Source organism: Glycine max, chromosome 3 (genome assembly GCF_000004515.6).
Source record: "Glycine max cultivar Williams 82 chromosome 3, Glycine_max_v4.0, whole genome shotgun sequence".
In the NCBI taxonomy this organism is placed as follows: Eukaryota; Viridiplantae; Streptophyta; class Magnoliopsida; order Fabales; family Fabaceae; genus Glycine; species Glycine max.
Window position 1 is genome coordinate 39,475,406 of NC_016090.4, and position 18,872 is coordinate 39,494,277.

The 18,872-nt window shown below is 31.4% G+C and overlaps 3 protein-coding genes across 3 annotated transcripts; 2 read left to right on the forward strand and 1 right to left on the reverse strand.

Moving 5' to 3' along the window:
• Positions 1 to 2,904: 2,904 nt before the first annotated feature.
• LOC100499743 (alcohol dehydrogenase class-3) lies at positions 2,905 to 6,023 on the reverse strand. The gene is made up of 9 exons (NM_001354774.1): positions 5,922 to 6,023; positions 5,699 to 5,835; positions 5,548 to 5,594; positions 5,090 to 5,415; positions 4,480 to 4,562; positions 4,328 to 4,403; positions 3,679 to 3,836; positions 3,429 to 3,590; positions 2,905 to 3,317 (listed from the first exon to the last, which is right to left on the reverse strand). Exons 1-9 carry the CDS (start codon positions 5,953 to 5,955, stop codon positions 3,201 to 3,203), a joined length of 1,140 nt encoding a protein of 379 aa, NP_001341703.1. The 5' UTR covers positions 5,956 to 6,023; the 3' UTR covers positions 2,905 to 3,200.
• A 2,391-nt stretch (positions 6,024 to 8,414) lies between these two features.
• Positions 8,415 to 11,574, forward strand: LOC100793184 (protein RTF1 homolog). The gene is made up of 3 exons (XM_003521272.5): positions 8,415 to 8,594; positions 9,294 to 11,290; positions 11,378 to 11,574. The coding sequence occupies exon 2, from the start codon at positions 9,328 to 9,330 to the stop codon at positions 11,260 to 11,262; it is 1,935 nt and encodes a 644-aa protein (XP_003521320.1). The 5' UTR covers positions 8,415 to 8,594; positions 9,294 to 9,327; the 3' UTR covers positions 11,263 to 11,290; positions 11,378 to 11,574.
• Positions 11,575 to 16,023: 4,449 nt separating this feature from the next.
• Positions 16,024 to 17,431, forward strand: LOC100793722 (uncharacterized). The gene is made up of 2 exons (XM_003521273.5): positions 16,024 to 16,281; positions 16,632 to 17,431. The coding sequence occupies exons 1-2, from the start codon at positions 16,187 to 16,189 to the stop codon at positions 16,873 to 16,875; spliced, it is 339 nt and encodes a 112-aa protein (XP_003521321.1). The 5' UTR covers positions 16,024 to 16,186; the 3' UTR covers positions 16,876 to 17,431.
• Positions 17,432 to 18,872: the final 1,441 nt, after the last annotated feature.

The following is an 18,872-nucleotide window of genomic DNA, read 5'->3' on the forward strand; positions in this document are numbered from 1 at the left end:
AAAATTTCATTTAAATCTATAGTCTCACCCAACTCACATAAGAAATAACTAAGATGATACATCTTGCTATGGGAGAAAAATAGATGCAATCAAGATTAATATTGTTTGGAAGTTTGGTAAGAGATTATTGTTGGGAGATGAATGCATATGGCAAATTTGTGTCGGATGTGGTGGCTAGGTTGCATTTGTTGGTTTCGATGTGGTCGAACTAAATACTAAATAGTAATACATGGTAATTTCATGGTGTAGGTGATTGAGAAATAAAGGTGCAACCTTGTTAAAGATCACTGTAGGAAGATTGAAGAGGTTTGACATATTTTACTTGATAGTTATAGTGATTCATCATATGCTATAAGAAGTGACTTATTGACTTTAAATAAGGTTGTTGTAGGCTTGTAGCTTGAGATAGGTATTGAGAATGATTATGAGAAGATGGTGTATGAGAGTTGGGAAAGAGAATGTTGTGATTTTGTTCTGTGAACTGACTTTTGAGCATCAAAACCGTGATTGTTTAGAAAGCGGAGGTAACTATTTTAATTCTATTTCTTTATAAAGTCTAATAAATGATAAGCTAAAGTTTATATCAACGTACCAATTAATTATTAAAAAGAAAGATTCACTAAAAATGATAAATAAGATTTTCTGACAAACATCAAAATAAGAAAATAATGTGACATGATATAATAATATATACTAGTCCAAAAAATTAGGAAAAAATAGATAAAAAGAAATGTCCTCTAAGATTGAAGCACAAACCTAGGCAGCAAACAAGAAAAAAATTCAAGCATGATGCCTTTGAGGCTGACTTTCGTACAAGTCTAGAATGATGTAGAAGCAGCTCAAGTTTTTTTTAATTTAAAAAAAAAAACAGTCTACAAAATGATTTCACACAAGTCCCAACGAGACCAATCTAGTTGGACTTGAAGAAACGACCTGGAGAACTAAAATATCGCATCCTACAAACAAAGACAAGTTAAAATGTATATAAGCATAGAAGAGTTAAGTTCAATTAGTTCGAATCTTTTAGATAATATGCCTCCTATATTTGATACACACACACCCAGTCCTATCCACTCTCTTATCTTATTGGACCCACACTACAAATTCTAATGTACAATATGGTGAATTTCTTGTTTTTCCTTCGGTTGTGTTGTGTTTTTTCTTTGTTTTAGGACTGTGTGTTGATATGTATAGAGATTAATATAAAATATTTTTTATATAAAGTCTAAAATTAAAAAGTATGTTCTGCATAAAAATCAAAATGAAAAAAAAAAAATGTGTAAAGCTTTTTTACACACTAGAAAGGTCATAAAAATTTCGTTAAGTACATCAAATTTACTCCGGTGACTTTATAAAGTGAAATGCAACAAATATCATTTGAAAATTATTTTTTTGTTAATAGATATTTATAAAAAAATTTCATACAAAAACTAAATCTGAAAAATAAAACCATTTTCAAATAAAAATCTCAAAGGTATTTTTATTTGAAAATCGTTTTATTTAACCAAAAGATGAAAAAGATTTAAGCGAATTATTAGATTAACACACGGGTATTACAATTGGTTTGATCAAATCTCGAGAGTAGAGGAACAACCCCCCGCTCAATAATTAAATCCACAGTTAATCAGACATTACTTTGTGGAAAAAAAGAAGAAAAAAAAGTTTCCTGGTGGATGTTAATATATTACATAGACTCACAGAAAAAATTAATTAAAATATCTTATGCATCTAATTTGAAAACAAAAAAGTGAAATGGAACTTTGGTAGGCAGTCCGATTAGAGGAAAATAAAGAAATATGAATAAAAGTAAAAGACAAATTAAAAAAGAAAAATGTTTGAAACTTTTCTTTTGTTATTTATTTAGATGAGTAAGAAATTGATAGAAATAAATAAATAAATAAATTTAACTAAAAAAATTAAACCATCTATCATGTTATTTTTAAAATAAATTATTTTGTTATAAAAAACTATTTAACTTTAGAAAAACAACAAAAATCTTAAATTTCTTTTCAAATAAATAATAAATTGATATTTCATCTTATCTCACTTCTCTATGTTTCTTTTCCCTCTATTGACACTCAAACAGACCTAAGATAGGTGTAATATCATTTTATTAGCATTGTCATATTCAAACCGAATTTATTTGAAAGATACCAAAGGAAAAAAAAAAAGCTAAAATAAATTCAAGCATCGTGATCCACTTTGATAAGCAGACATATCAGCACGCAAACAGTTATTTATATGATATTTTTCTTTAAAATTAACACTTTAATATTTTTATTCAATTTTTTTATTAAAAAAAAAAGTTTAGCTATCCATCTAACAGAAGTTAGCTCTCAATAATAATAATGTAATAATATATTATTATTAGTCCCGCCCCCGTTTTATTTTACCTAAACACTAATTTTGGCATGTATCCTAATATGAGGGAACGTGAATCATGATAATATAATATTTTTATTAATATGTGTTAGCCACTTACGTGTTATATTTGTTACAACTATAATATTTTTATTATAGTTGTAACAAATATAACAATCTATTTAACAATTTAAGGTCCCATTGTTAATTAAGGAATATTACTTGTTAAATATTATATTTTTAAGGTACTTACCTTAAAAATATAACATGGAGTATGATAATATAATAGCTACTTACCTTAAATTGTTAAATAGATTGTTTCCGATGCTAACGTTCAGCTTCACCATTATCCATGACATGCCAGCCTCATGCGACCTAAGCCTCAATACTTACAAATACGGATCCTATTTCTTAAAAAAATACTAGTGACATGTAAAGAATTGGATAGAGGGTATACGAAACAGATTCGTTGAAAATTGCACAACCTGGCTTCGGAACTTATTGACAGCACCATAACATATCAAAAGTGAAAACAGCTATTGTGTGTGCCACCCAAAGGATGGAAAGGTGATGATATATGATTCTTGACAGATAAAATTAGAAGAATACCATAGTCATCATAACTCAAAAGGGATGCTTTTAAGTATTCATTCTTTCTGATCACAAGTTTGCCAAAAGATTCGAAAGATAACATCCATATTATAGACCAAAATGATCTTACTTACAAACTATAACCACTCGAGATTTATTTCAAGTTCAAACTACAACCACTAAAAGAGGGGAAAAGCAACCCAACACATCCATTCCTCACGAAAGTAGCCAGGCTAGCATAGATAACCTCATTCTTGTGTTGAAAGCACACAACGAAGACATCCCCCTTCATGCAAAAGATCAAAAGCCTTGTTGATCTCCGAAAGGGTCAAAGTATGGGTAATATACTCATCAACCTTGATTTCCTGCAAATCCAGCAAAGCAGACAAGGACACAATGTAGCCTTGTAACTATGCATGCTTTCCAACAATCCGAATTAATGCACAGAAACAGAACACTCTTTGAAAAAACTTTACCTTCTTCAAGTACTTGTCTACAAGCCAAGGCACCTGTGACCTGCTCTTGAAGCCACCAAAAGCTGTTCCTTTCCAGACACGTCCACTCACCAACTGGAAGGGACGGGTAGATATTTCCTGCCCTGATGCTGCAACACCCACAATAACTGATGTTCCCCAGCCCTGGAAATTACCAAAGTATATTTCATGAGTAGAACCATCATAGCGTAATATTTGAAAACTGAGTCAATGTGGAAGCAGCATTATTCACCTTGTGGCAGCACTCCAAAGCAGCTCTCATCACAGAGACATTTCCAATGCACTCAAAGCTATAATCAACTCCACCATCTGTGCGATCAATGATGACCTGCTGAATTGGTTTATCATGTTCGTTTGGATTTATAAACTCGGTGACTCCAAAGTTTTTCGCTGCAAGGTAAAATAGCAAAAGAAGACAAGACAATAAAAGAAAAAGTAATTATTACTGTGAAGAATCTCTTCTGTAGTGCACTAGCACTATAAAACCAAAACTGAGAAAACAACGAAAAGAATATAGCTCATAGTAAAAGAGTGTGCATGTAGTTGTACCTATATAGTTCATAGCATTTGTGGCAGAAGAAAAAAATAGAGGAAGAAATGAAATAAAACAAATATATACCAGAAGAACATACATATTAGGATCATATCAAAGCATATCAGCAATGTTATTCTTCTGCCAGTATAATTCTTTAAAATGGTCATCTTACTTTTATCAAATAGCTATGGCAAAAAATTTATTATCAGACTGTCAAAAGCCAGGTGATAATCAATACATAAGGAAACATTAGTTAAACAAGTCTAAAAATGAGAAACATGGCAGCAAATCACTTCACAACATTAAACATACTGTCCAGATTAGTTCAACCAAGTTCATGATGTACCTATATCAAACTTCTTGCTGTCAATATCTATGCCAATAACCCGGGATGCACCAGCAGTTTTTGCACCCTCTGCAACCTGTCAAGTGTAAATTACAAATCATTATAGAAGCCCAAAAACATAAACACCTACAATTGTAACTGCAGAAACTTACAGCAAGCCCAACAGTTCCAAGGCCAAAAATAGCAACAATTGACCCTGACTCCACTTTTGCAGTGTTCCAGACAGCTCCAAGTCCTAAAAAGTTGGGGGGGAATAGATATCACAACTTCATAATAAGTGAACTTGGTATTGGAAGGACACAAGACCACACATTTCATAGCATTAGGAAGGGAAGAAGGGAAAAAAGGTCTGTAAAGTAACATTTTCCTTTTTCACAAAGCATCTTAATTGCTAAACTATCAAAATAAAAAGTGCAAGATCACTGATAGGCCATCTTGTTATCAAATTTAAAATAATACTAAACAATAACCATGATCTATCATTACATCAAACTCAAAAGTCCAAACACAGGATTATTCTAATTGAAAAATGGGTTATAGATGGAATTTGTAACCCTGATCAGAAACATTCGAGTCTAATTCTTATAAGATATATGTCTAATAATATAATCTATATAGGCAAATGCAACATCATTGTCGAAACACATTTCATGAATTCATTAGATTAGACACAGCATGCACAGAAAGGATAATAAGACCCATCCCATATAACTTTCAAAATCTCAATAGAGTTTCTGAAAAGGAGAATGCTTAGTCACTTACCAGTTGAAACACCACATCCAAGAAGGCAAACTTTCTCCAAGGGAGCTACCGGGTCAATCTTAGCTACACTAACGTCATGAACAACAGTGTATTGACTAAAAGTGGATGTTCCCATGAAATGATAAATGGGCTTCCCATTAATGGAGAACCGGCTCTTTCCATCATTGAGCATGACCCCAACTCCAGTGGCGGAACGAACCTTGCCACAGAGGTTTGTCTTCCCCGATTTGCAAGTCTTGCACTCCCCACACTCAGCCTGGTAACAGGGAATGACATGATCCCCAGGCTGAACATTAGTAACACCTTCTCCAACACTCTCCACAATCCTGCACCAAAAAACGCGTAATCCCTAAAACCCCTATATCATCAACAACAATCAAGTAATGCTCATATCATATATCACATGTCACAATTGCATCTTAAAAATGTACTATTCAATATTCATATACTATACATACCCTGCAGCTTCGTGGCCGAGAATACAGGGGAAGAGACCTTCGGGATCCTGCAATAAAAAAAATTCTCACATTGCAATCCAAACAAGGGAATATGAATTGTTGGATTGAGAAAAAATTGATTTGATTCAAGAAAAAAAAAAAGACGCTGTACCTTGCCGCCCCAAGTGTAAGCATCGGTGTGGCAGAGAGCGGTGAAGAGGATTTGGACACGGACCTCGCCGGCCTGAGGCGGAGCAACCTGAACGTCTTGGACGGTTAAGGGCTTGTTGGGTTCCCAGGCCACCGCAGCTACATCGTCAAAACGACGTCACACTAGGATTTGTTTAGTGGTAATTGGATCTGTAACTTGAATTATTATTAGAAGAAGAGAGTACCTTTGCAGGTAATGACTTGACCTTGAGTTGCCATTGAAATGAATATGAATGAGATGAGAGCAGAGCACAGTCACCACACAGTAAGACCAGGTTGGTATCTCCGCTTTAGTCTCTCTGCCTTGGACTTATTTATTGCTCACTCTGAGGACAATAATGTCTTTGTATTAGAGTAAGACGTTACTAAAATTATTTTATGTGGCTAATGTTAGTTTAAAATTTGACACTGGTAAGAAAACAACAGTGCATTATTATTACAGGAAAAAATTTTAAAAATTACGGTGCATAATATGTTATTACATTTTATTTTAGTTTGACTTAATTAAAAATATAGGTTAAGCTATAACTTTATTCTCTCTTTAATTTTTATTTTGCAATTTGGTTTTTTTATTTATTTATTCACAATTTCAGTCTTAAAAGTTAAAAAAAAATAATTTTGATTCAATTTTTAATTTTGTATAATTAAAATTAATTTAATTTAATAAAATATAAAAAATACATGTACACAAAATTAAAAATTAGATTCAAATTTTGAACTCTGTGAAATCTGAAAAACTAAAATCACACAAAAGATATAAAATAAAAAAACTAACAATGCAAATGAAAACTGGACCAAAAATAAAATTTAGATGGAAAGATAAATCCAAGGAAATTTTTGTACGTTACAATATGACAGAGAATAGTATTGGCCTCAAGCAAATTGCTCTTGGTCTCTCTTAAAGGGCTGAAAAAAAAATATTTAAAAATTAGTGTTGTTATAAAATTTTGTTGAATAAGGTGAACAATAGATTATATAGTTTTTGCACTCTTTATTATAATGCAATTATGATTTTATTGTATATTTTTTCTGATAGCAGATATATAAATATATTTTCACGTACAAAATCTAAAACTGGAAATATGTTTTAGTTTTTTCACACGTCCTTTTTATACGACTGAAACATGTTTTTATTAGGTAATTTTACAAAAAGTTAATTGCAGAATTAAGTTAACTCTTTTATTATAATTAATTTTGAGAAAAATTATATTAATGACAATACACATCATCTTTTTCAACCGTAATCAAATTAATTGTTACTTAAATTAATTTTTTATTTAAATTTAAATTAATGATTACATAAATTACTATTTTTAATTATAATCAAAATAATATCATGAATTGATTTAATTATGATTAATAATGGTAATTCTTATCTATAGAAATAAATATAATTCTTATAATAATTAGTTTGATTATCTTTATAAATTTATAAATGATAACTTCCAATTAATTTAATTTTAATTAAAAAAAGATATTAAGTATTATTAAAAATGATAAATTATATCATAATTAATTTAATTATTTTAAAAAAGGTAATTAATTGATAAAAAAATTCTATAAAAAAGACATAACATAAATACAATTTTATTATGTGTCTCAAGAAATATCACAACAAAATCGTGTTTTCGTTATTTAACTTTTTCTAAAAAAATATAAAATGGAAATGTAATTTGTTGTGTATCTCAACAAAAATTATTATAAAATTATATTTCTGTATTTAACAAGGAGAGCACGGTAAGAGAAAGGGGGAAGAAGGAGGGGGGAGTGTTTGAACACGGAGGAAAAATAATCTTTTCCTGGAATTTTAAAATTTTGTAAAGACTAGGAGCAATTATGGTATGAGCTAATAGTAACACCCTATGACAAAACTATTGTTGGGCTTGTTGCCTTATTCTCGGCATTTATTTCTTGCATTTTCATTGTATCTTGCACCTCTCATTGTATTTTGGAAAGGACTTTATCAAATCTAACGTGAGGTGCAAAATGCAATAGCAAGACTACATGATACAATAGCCCTTGTTCAGCTATGAATATTCACCATAGGCCTTAGGGTGCTTAAGATTCAATCTCAACTGATAATTTAGGGCTATTGCTTCCTGCACCCCATAGGAAACAATAAAGACACCTAATGGACTAATATGTCCCTTCTCTTTCTTTCTCTTGTGTCATTGCACCTCCCCTATCCTTCCAGCAGCCCATCGCTCCTTGCTTGGCTTGTGACGTCTCACCTCTTTCATTATAGCACTTTGTTGCAACTATTTTCCCACACTTGACTCTTTGTTTTTTTTGAATGATATATTAGAGGATTAACAACCTCCGGGGAAAAAGAGCAGAAGCAGAATGTGCTCTCTAAGCATTTTAAATACAATTGAGTTTCAAAAACTAGATAATCAGTATTGGTGTTCAAAGTTTGTTTGATCATCCCATCCGTAGCTTGATTGGCATCCTTGAGGACATGATTCCAGGAAATTTAAACATGTTAGCCTCAATATAACATCCTATATTGTATGTTACTACTACTTTTTAAACACTAAGTTAACAAATAGTTTTTGTTCCTCAACAAAATTTCATGATTAAAACACAGAATATAGGGTGTTGTATTATTAGTCTATGCATACTAAAAATAATAAAAAGTGAGCGAAACGGTGCGTTTGTAGCCCGGAAGATATAAAAGGCGGGAGAGCTCGAGTCCGAGGTTCAGGTTACTTGTTTGCTTGCTCCTCGGACACGAATGGAGCTGCCGTTAGTTTAGGGTTGTAGCGCTCTGAACACACTCCATTCTGGACTCTGTCTGTCAAACGACACCGTTTCGCCATTCATCGAACGATAGCGTCTTCATTTCCTTTTCTCTCACTGTAAGTTCTCTCTCATTTGTCTCCCAATTTAGTTCATGGCTTCTACCGCTTTAATCAGCATCAAACCCTACTCATATCACATTGTTTCGCTTTTTTGTTTCTATTCTGTTTTTCGAATGATTTTTACCGATGAAACTGTTCTGGAGTGCTCTTTTGCTTTCATTATTTATTTTGAATGTAATTTCTTGAGAAAATTAGAGGCTGCGTGCCGAGTTGTCTAGTGAATGGCAAGGTTTAAAATTGCAGTCGCGGTTTCGTGGTGTTCCTTGATATTGCGGGCAAGGTTTTAAAAAATGTTCCGCCACTGTGATTATTGTTGCAGGATCAAAGGTTTTTTATGTCACCATAACTGCAATTGTGACTGCATCACCCCATTTGTCCGCAATTTCTTGCAATATCAAGAATCGTGATGAAACCGCAACCACAATTGTGACCGCAATTTAAAAGCTTGATTGCCGAAAATTGCGATCAAATGCAGCCTCTATTGTGGTCGCTTTGTGGTCCTAGACACCTCAAAAACTGTAACGTTTGCTAACCGGTTTTTTAAAACCTTGGTGAATAGAGATTATTAGCACAAAAATGGCGCATTGAGCACTTTAAATTTATATCCCTTGTATGTTTTTGTGTTAATGTGGATACTTTCGTCAACTTTTGCTGTATGGATTAGATGGTTGATTATGCCTTGTGTTACATAAGCAGGTTATATCTGGATTTAAGGGTGAAGAGAATAGTTATGGCGGATTTAGAAAATTTGCTTTTGGAGGCAGCGGGGAGAACACGACATTCTTGTCAACCTTCAAGAAGAGGACATGGTGGTGGTGGTGGGAGTGACTCTAGGGAGGATGATTCGGAGGATGAACATGATTATTCAGGTCGGAAGCCCTCTAGCTTGCAAGTTCCCCTAAAGAAGAGGTTTGATCCAATCGAACGAGATGATGGTGAGAGAAGTAAGGATGAAGGGGATGATGATGTTGGTGGCCGATGTTGTCACGAGGGCGATAGCAGTGATGAATCTGATTTTGGTGATGATCTTTATAAGAATGAAGATGACAGGCTTAATCTGTCGGAGATGACTGAACTTCAAAGAGAGATGATATTGTCAGAAAGGGCTACCAAGAAGCATGATAAATATTTCTTGGGGAAGATAGCATCAAAGCGTGAGAAGGGAAAGAAAACTGTAGCCGGGAAACAGACTTCACCTCTCCCGCCATCTCGTGTGCGTTCATCAGCCAGATCTGCCGACAGGTCAACTGCCAAGGATGGTGCATTAAATGAATTGCGTGCAAAACGGTTAAAGCAGCAAGATTCAGAAGCAAACCGCAGGCCAAGTGAGGCATCTAGAAGTTCAGGGCCTGGGCATTTTTCACCAAAGCACAAACCTTTCCCAAATCTCAGTAGCTCAAGTGATAGTGAAACTGAAAGTAAGTCCCTGAGTGATAATGAAGGGTTGAGTGATGACGACAGAATCATCGACAGTGATGATGACAGGATAATGTTAGGATCTGAAGGGCTTTCATTTGAGGATATAAAAGAAATCACCATTCGGAGATCAAAACTTGCAAAATGGTTTATGGAGCCTTTTTTTGAGGAGTTAATTGCTGATTGTTTTGTAAGAGTTGGTATTGGTCGCCCGAAGTCAGGGCCTATCTACAGGCTCTGCATGGTAAAAAATGTTGATGCCACAGATCGTGCTCGGCAGTATAAATTAGAAAATAAAACCACACACAAGTACTTAAATCTTGTCTGGGGAAATGAAACTTCTGCTGCAAGGTGGCAAATGGCTATGATTAGCAACTCTCCTCCAAAGGAGGAAGAGTTCATCCAGTGGGTTAAGGAAGTAGAGAGAAGAGGTGGCCGGATGCCAACAAAGCAAGAAGTGGCAGAAAAAAAAGAAGCTATACTAAAGACCAACTTGTTTGTTTACTCAGCAGCTACTGTGAAGCAGATGTTACAAGAGAAAAAATCTGCCAAAACAAGACCACTAAATATTGCAGCTGAGAAGGATAGGTTAAGGACAGAATTGGAAATAGCACATAGTAAGAATAGTAAAGCTGAAGTGAAGAGGATCATGACAAGATTGGAAGAATTGGAGGAATCACGGAAAGCTAAGAGGATGGATGCCAGGGCTTTGAAGCTTGCTGAGATGAATAGAAAGAACAGGTTTGAGAACTTCAAAAATGCTTCTGAATTGAAGCCAGTAAATAAAGAATTGAAAGCAGGGGAGGCAGGTTATGATCCTTTTTCAAGGAGATGGACTAGATCAAGGAATTACTACTCTGGAAAACCAGCTGAAGAGGGTGCAGCTGAAAATAATAGTGCAGGTGGTGATACAGGCAGCTACCACACAGGAGCAGCTGAGACCGTGATGGCTGGTACGGCAGCTACTACTGCAGCTTTGAAAGCTGCTGCCGGTGCTGGGAAGTTAGTAGACACAAGCGCTCCGGTGGATCAAGCCACAGAGTCAAATGTGCTGCACAATTTTGAGCTGCCAATATCATTGGCTACACTCCAAAACTTTGGTGGAGCCAAAGGAGTTCAGGCAGGATATATGGCAAAGAAACAAAGAATAGAAGCAACAGCTGGATTTAAAGTCCTGGAAAATGATCGTCAGAAGCATGCGCTGACATTAACAGTTAGTGATTACAAGAGAAGAAGAGGGCTAATTTGAAACCTCTTGAAGTAATAACTTTCATCAGGTATACTATTTTGTAAGATGAAGTTGGTTTGCATTATCTATAGTCCTGTTGTGCTCGTTAATAAATAAATATCTTGCAACTTTTCAGGTGATCATGGAGTTTTCATTTTCTTTTGCCTTCCCCAAAATTAAAATTAAAGAAAATTGTTAAATACAAGTGCTACCTTGTTTATATGATTCAACATTGGTTTGTACTGGATGCTTGGAAGAGAGCTGGATAGTCACACACAGAAAGTTGGGTACCTTGACAAAAAAATATTAAAAATATGACGTTGTTTGTTTCAATCTTCTTTACTCTGTTAAATACAATTGACATGCTATGGCTTAAGGATGCTATCAAAACATTATCCATGAGGTGCTCATTGGCTTTGGTTTTTTTCTTTTTTTTTTTTAAAAAAAAAAAAACTATCAACTAAATGTGTTGTCTCTTTACTAGGCTGTGAATGTGATCTTATTAGGCATTTATCATTATAGGCTCGTTGCGTGTATTGATCCCAATCTCTGCATCAGAAATTTCGGTTTGCTCTGTGTTGTTCCAATTTCCGCATCAGAATTTTAGAAAGATGTATAGAAGCCAAATTTATTTATTTCAGGTGGTGGACGTGGATTCAACAATCCGAAATGTTACACCGAACAACATAAAACTAATTAGATCCGATTTGAGTTTTGGAAATTACTCCTAGGTTGTTGTTTCCTGCACCTCCAAGTTACTTTCTGGAAGGTAGAAGAAAAAAAAAATATTCCGGAAAAGGTGCAGGAAGCAACAATCTTACTCCACAATATCTTCAGAGTTAGGAATGGGCCATGTTTGGGTTGGCCAAGATTGGGCTCTAATTCGTAACATAAAGTCTGGTTTTTGAATTTAATCATATGTGCGTTAATATCTGAATTTATAAAACTCATGAGTAGTTTTTCTTATCTCACTTTTGGCCCTGAAAATGATAAACTCTTATACTTGGTTAATTACCAGTGGAACATATTTTTAAAAACTAAATGTGTGGTATCTCATTCTCTATGCAAGATTAGTGAGAAAACCACGTCAAAATGGAGACAAAAGCAACAGTGAGATACTTCCAAGGGACACACGTCAAATTGTTAATGATGTGGTTTGTGCTAAAGTAGCAGAGTTACTTTAATCTCAACCTATATAATCGACACATATCGAAACATATGCTAAGTACCTACTTGTTTAGTGTGTGTATTATCGCAAAATTGAAATAACACAGTTTGAGTTTTTAAAACCAAAAAAGAAAACATGTTTTTTTTTCTTTTTGCAAAACGCGGTTTGAACCTTGCTAGCTAGAATCTTAAATAGCAGGCTGTAAATTGCTATTTTACTTTAAAATGAACTGCGTAAAATAATAAAAGAAAAGGCAAATGAGGTTATGATGTATTTGCTAGTGCAAGTGAATTTTTAAGAATATAATCAGACTCCATAGTTATATTTGGCTGATTTATCAATAGCTTTAAAATTTTTTAGTCTTTAACATTCGCCTATATATATATATAAAATGTAAATTCTCTGTTTTTGATGTACGATGTGATGTAGCATACAAGGTTTCAAACTCTACTATGTATTACAAATGATTTAAACAAAGGAAAAAATAAATAAAGTGTAAGAAATTTAGTTCCATTAGCTTTAATGAAAATTAATTTTAGCATTAACAAAGGAGATTGACTCTATATATGAAAAGTCCAAAAAGGCAAAAAGAACCTCTTTGACTCTTTAATTTTCATCAACACCTGGAAAGCTTATTATTATTAAAAAACTGAATTTATTATTATTATTATTATTATTATAAGAAATAAGGTTATAATAAAATACTAACATAATCTGAATAGAATTAAACTCAATCTCTTAACTGGTATATATCCATTTTTTTCTGAATAAACCTAGTGGATACTCCAAATCTGTTATGCAAACTAAAAAAGTTAAATATAAAACATGCACATGTACTATCATAATTCATAAATTATAAAATTGTTACAGCTTCAATTATAAAACCTTGAATTCAATTATTGATTTTTTCAAAAAAAAAATGTTGAGGTGGTGAATAAATCCGTTGCAATTATAATAAAATCTTGAATTCAATACCATTTGTCCTTGGCCGCAGTGTTGTTCTAAAACAATTTACAGGGAAATCATGGAATTTAGAAGTTATATGCCAACCAGCGTAACTATTTGTTGACCAAATTATGATGAATAAGTGAAATAATAATACGAGTTTCTTGATAATAAAAAAATGCTAATTTATTTAAATCCATTTGTAGTATTTCATTAGGGTATACTTGTTTCTTGTTTTGAAAATTATTATTATTATTTAAAGTAGTTTTTTAAAGTTGTTTTCAAAAAAAGATTTTAAAACAAAAAATCTAGAATATCTCTAAATTATTTTTATTCCACTTACAGTTTTTTACTGCTCTTATTCTTTCTTATACTTCTGCATCTTCTTCTCCCATATCCTATTCTATAAAAATAAACCTTTCAGAATATTTCCTTATAAAATAGTTTTAAAAACTAGTAGAAATAAAAAATACAATCAAACATACCCGCAGATTTTTGTAATTTTACTTTAACTTTTTTCGAGGTAGTATTATACAGTATTTTGTTGGCATTGCACACAAATATTTGTTAATACTTTATTGAAGATAAACAAATCTTTTTTTAGGAAGATAAACAAATCTTACACGTTTGAACATTCGCATATTATTTTTATTAGTTTTATTGACTTTGAATAATCAAATTTTAGATATCAATATTATTTACACGTAAGATTGCCCCACACATTTTACATTAACCAACTATTAAATTACTGTAAAACTTAATTACGCATACTTACTTTTATGCTGAAAAATTTATGTTGACCATTTATTAAATACATAACTATATTGTTTAAAAAAGAAACTAATAAAAGTTCAAAATTTCTGCATTATCTATAATTGACTGATTGACTCAATTTGATGATAAATTAATTTTAATTAATTATTATAGATATCTGGAGTATATTTTATTTAATGCATAATTATATTTTTTTAAATATAATTAAAAATAGTTTTTTAATGTTTGTAATAAAACTAACAAAAAAAAATTATATTTTTATCTTTCGTTAAATTTATTTGCAGACTCATTCAAAATTTCAATCTTAATAATGTGATTATAGTATTAGACTTGTTGTGTTTATATTAATTTATTTTGAGAAAAAAAAATTAACAGCTTAGTGAGAGAATAAAGAAAATCCATAAGTAACATATTCCCAAACATGCGTTCACTTGAATTGTCACATTGATTAGAGTCAAAATTCTCATACACAAGTTCACATAACACTTATTCTGTTGTCATTTTCAAATCTGCATTTTCATATTAATTACCTATCCAGAAAAAGAACATTTGTGGTTTTTTAACACATAAATTTGTATAATTAACCAAGATGTAAGTTTAAATTTTGGAGAACATATTTTTCAAAAAAGGTATTTCAAATTCAAAAGAGGTAGTAGTTTAATTTGAAAGATTGATTTATATTTTTTTATGAGTAAAGATTGATTTATATTAATGCTTGTGGAAGTTATTTTGATAGAAAATGTAGATAAAATATAAGTTAGTACATCGTATTAATTTCACCATTGAGAAAATTTGAGTATAACGTTTTTTTCTTTTTTAGGCAGTAAAGTAATATTAGAAACCCCTATTAATTACTATATATATTATGAGAATTAATTATGTTTGACTACGTATTTAATTAGTTCATACTTAATTTTGATCTATAATTTATTATTATAAAATAGTAATATAGTATTTTTTTTTTAACAATTTACCAAAATACATGAATTTTTTTTATTCAATCTCATAAATACTACATGATAAACTAATACTAGTAATATTACTACTATAATTCTCTCTCAAGGTAACATAAATTCAACTCATTTAGATGTAGGGATATGATACAATATTGGGATTCCAGTAGTTCATAACATGCAACGTGTCAATTGTGTAACGCATTCTAAATAAATAGGACAGCAGTTCGGGATAGTGCAGCTAAGTGTTTAGAGATGACACCGTTTACTACATTAAGTAGGATGCACCACACAGTTAAGTGCAATGAATTAAATAATACATTAAATTGATTTTATGAATACCGATTAATTTAATTTTTTTGTAACCTTAGTAGTCAAAATGACCATTTTTTAATAATTTTAGACACTATTTAAATAATATTTTTATAAATTTAAAGACTAAATTAATCTATGCATATAACCTTCAACTTTAATTTAATATTGTATTACTCTAATTTATTTGAATAACCTAAATATATACAGAATATATGTATATTTTATGATCATTCTTTTAATCAAATAAAATTTGTTATAAGAGATAATTTTTTTTACAAATATATATTTAAAACTTAGAATCCAAAATTATTGATCAAGTTATAACAATCTCACACTAAATTGATCATACCAAAGAACATGTTTAAAACATAGTATAAGGGTTAATTTAAAAATCTTTATTTAATTAAAAAAATGAAATAAATAAATAAATGATTGATACCGATACCACAAGTACTACTGTTCAAATTAGTAGACAGACACAAATTTCCCACGAGGCGAAGGTGCATTAATGACTTAAGTTGAAAAACAATATTGTGAAGCTTACGGGGCATGATGTGATAGGTGAACATTACTCATGAAATTGCATGTACCCAATATATCCTCATTATATAAATATAAAGTCTTCTTAGTATCCTCTCTTGTAAAACATTGCGCACGATCCCTTCCTTTTCATTCTCTCCAAAAAAAAAAAAAAACCACTAGAGTGCATGTAGCCAAAAATCCAAGATCAGAATAGTTATTCAGTGGTCAACTTCAACTTTTATTTGTTCACATACAATTCTCAATATCCATGGCTGCAGATTCCAACTCAAACCTTAGAATCACCATTGAAAGAAACCCTTCCCAGTCACGCCTTGCTGAGTTGAACATCAAGTGCTGGCCTAAGTACATCCTCTTCTCTCTCTTTCTTTCTCTTCTTGTTCCATTCTTTTGCTATGTATTATATGAAAAAAATAAAACTTAGATATAACTTTTTAGATACTATTTCCTATTATTTTTTAATCAGAATTAAAGTTTTATCTCGAAAATATATGTTGACCTCTAATGTATATATTTTTATATTGATTATCGAGATGAAACTTCAATTTTAATTGAAAGACAGTATCAGAAGAGCCTAAACTATTGCATCTAAGTTTTTTGCTTATGAAAAATCCGAATGATGACATGCACTCTCTCACACTATATGTAAATTAACTTTGTTTTTTATTTTATTTTATGGGGGTGAAAAATGAAAGGTGGGGTTGCTCTCCAGGGAAGTACCAGTTGAAGTTTGATGCAGAAGAGACATGCTACTTGGTGAAAGGGAAGGTGAAGGCATACCCAAAAGGGTCATCAGAGTTTGTGGAGTTTGGTGCTGGGGACCTTGTCACAATTCCAAAAGGACTCAGTTGCACTTGGGATGTGTCTGTTGCCGTGGATAAGTACTACAAGTTTGAATCCAATTCTTCTTCTTCTACTACTTCATCATCATCTTGTTAACTAGTATCGTTGGATCTATGATTATTATGATAATTAGGTTTAGCCTCTTTGATTCATCAAGTTAATTATTATTCATTTGGAAACAAAAAAAGGAAATCGGTTGCCTAATTGTTGTTGTTTGGTTGTGCTGGGAATTGAATTGATGCCTGACAGAGAGAGAAAGAGAAATGAATGATAGTAATTATTTTAGTCAAAGAAAACATATCAGTCAATGCATTTTATGTTCATACCAACCCCTCTCTATCTACGTGTTAAAAATTAAGAGACAGCTTTTATTGTACCTTTGACTGGTCAACGATTCGGATGTTTAATTTTGGATATTTTAATAGAATAATAATAATAATAAGGGTGACCTCAAGGGAATTGTTATTGTTGATTTTGTAGAGAGAGACCAAGGGGAATGATTTCGACACGTCAATTTGTTTTGCACTCTTCAATAAATGTGCACTGCTCTGTCACACTTTCTCATCTGATGACCATGACCCATTCCACTTTCTTCTTTTCTCTTCTCTTCATTTCATTTCTCTTCTCATAACTATATACACCGATTGTCAAGGCGTTTATCATGCCTCCCATGCTCATTGTTTCTTCTTTCTTTATTTACTCTTTTTGGGTTGTTGTGTAAAGTGTAAACCCTCATGTTCCATGCATACAACATCGATAATTTTAATCACATCAAGTGATTGCCTTTTTGTCATGACTTTTTTAAATATAAAAACTATTTAAAAAAAAAAAAACAGGTATCCATTTACGTTTTACCTGAAGACCCAGTTTTGTTAAATTTATTTTCGTTACTAATTTCATGAATGCTAGTTTTTCAATAGTAAATTGAATGTGAAGATTCTCCAACACATCCTTTCCACTACATTTTCTCTCTTGTTAGTTGAAATTTATTAAAAAATAAAAATAATAATTTTGTGGGTCTTATATTATATATAATGATTCTCTCACTGATTTTATAGTTTTTAATCAATTATAAAGTGTGTTTAAAGAAGTATTTTAGAGAATATGTTTCTAGCATTTTTCTTTTAGTGAATTGTGACAGATTTTCAAAATGAATGAAATGTTATATCCTTTAATGAAATTATGAAAATATATGTTTAATTATGAAAAAGTGCATGTATGAAAAGTTGTATTCATTCATGAAAAGATATATATGTTTATTCATGTAATATATAAAATATGAAAGGTTATATCCTTTAATAAAATGTATAGATTTTCATCAAACGATGACCTTCTTTACTAATAGATCATAGATGTGACTCTTTAATTGTTCAAGAGTTATTTGATGTGTCTCTTAAAATGATAATCTCTTTACCAAAATGCATAAGATGATCATTCTATACGAAAAAAAAATAGACAATAAGAATAGTAAGACATTCTATACATTCAAATTATTTCCTTTCTTCCTTCATGCGGCACAGGGAGAATTAAAAAAAAATATGATTTTGTAAACTATAGTTGATAATACTCTTGATGTGGGTGTGCAAACCATGCCAATAAACTATTATATCTTGAAGGGAATTTGTGGGTACACCCTAATGCATCCAATTTTTATAAAAAGGTTGGATAAATCAAACCTAAAGATAAATGTTTTACGCATTGAAGAATTGTTTTGTTGATTATTCTATCTTGGAAGATCATTATTGTCAATGATTTTTTCTTTGATATTTCTTCATTGTTTTGGAGCCATAACTACCATCAATTTGCACCAACATGAATTAAGTTAATAAAATATAAAGTTAGTCAACAATTTTTTAGATAATTATGTTATTGGTCTTAGATATCTATCGATTTTATTATTGACTAATTTACGTTAAAAAACTTAGTTTATCACCTTTATTATGGAGTCTATCCGAGACATTATTTAAGAAATTTAAGCTTAGTTCTATTGAGACTAACAAAATGTTGATAAATTATTTAATAATTTATTATTTTATTTTATTTTAATGTATGATATATTTTTAATATATAAATAATTATCAACTATAAAATAA

Coding starts and splice junctions, on each gene's coding strand:
- LOC100499743 (NM_001354774.1), bottom strand. CDS start 5,955: ATGGCAACTCAAGGTCAAGTCATTACCTGCAAAG. Junction 4,404..4,479: donor TTGGAACTGTTGGGCTTGCT/GTAAGTTTCTGC, acceptor TACACTTGACAG/GTTGCAGAGGGTGCAAAAAC. Junction 3,318..3,428: donor TAGACAAGTACTTGAAGAAG/GTAAAGTTTTTT, acceptor CTGGATTTGCAG/GAAATCAAGGTTGATGAGTA.
- LOC100793184 (XM_003521272.5), top strand. CDS start 9,328: ATGGCGGATTTAGAAAATTTGCTTTTGGAGGCAGCGGGGAGAACACGA.
- LOC100793722 (XM_003521273.5), top strand. CDS start 16,187: ATGGCTGCAGATTCCAACTCAAACCTTAGAATCACCATTGAAAGAAAC. Junction 16,282..16,631: donor AACATCAAGTGCTGGCCTAA/GTACATCCTCTT, acceptor GAAAAATGAAAG/GTGGGGTTGCTCTCCAGGGA.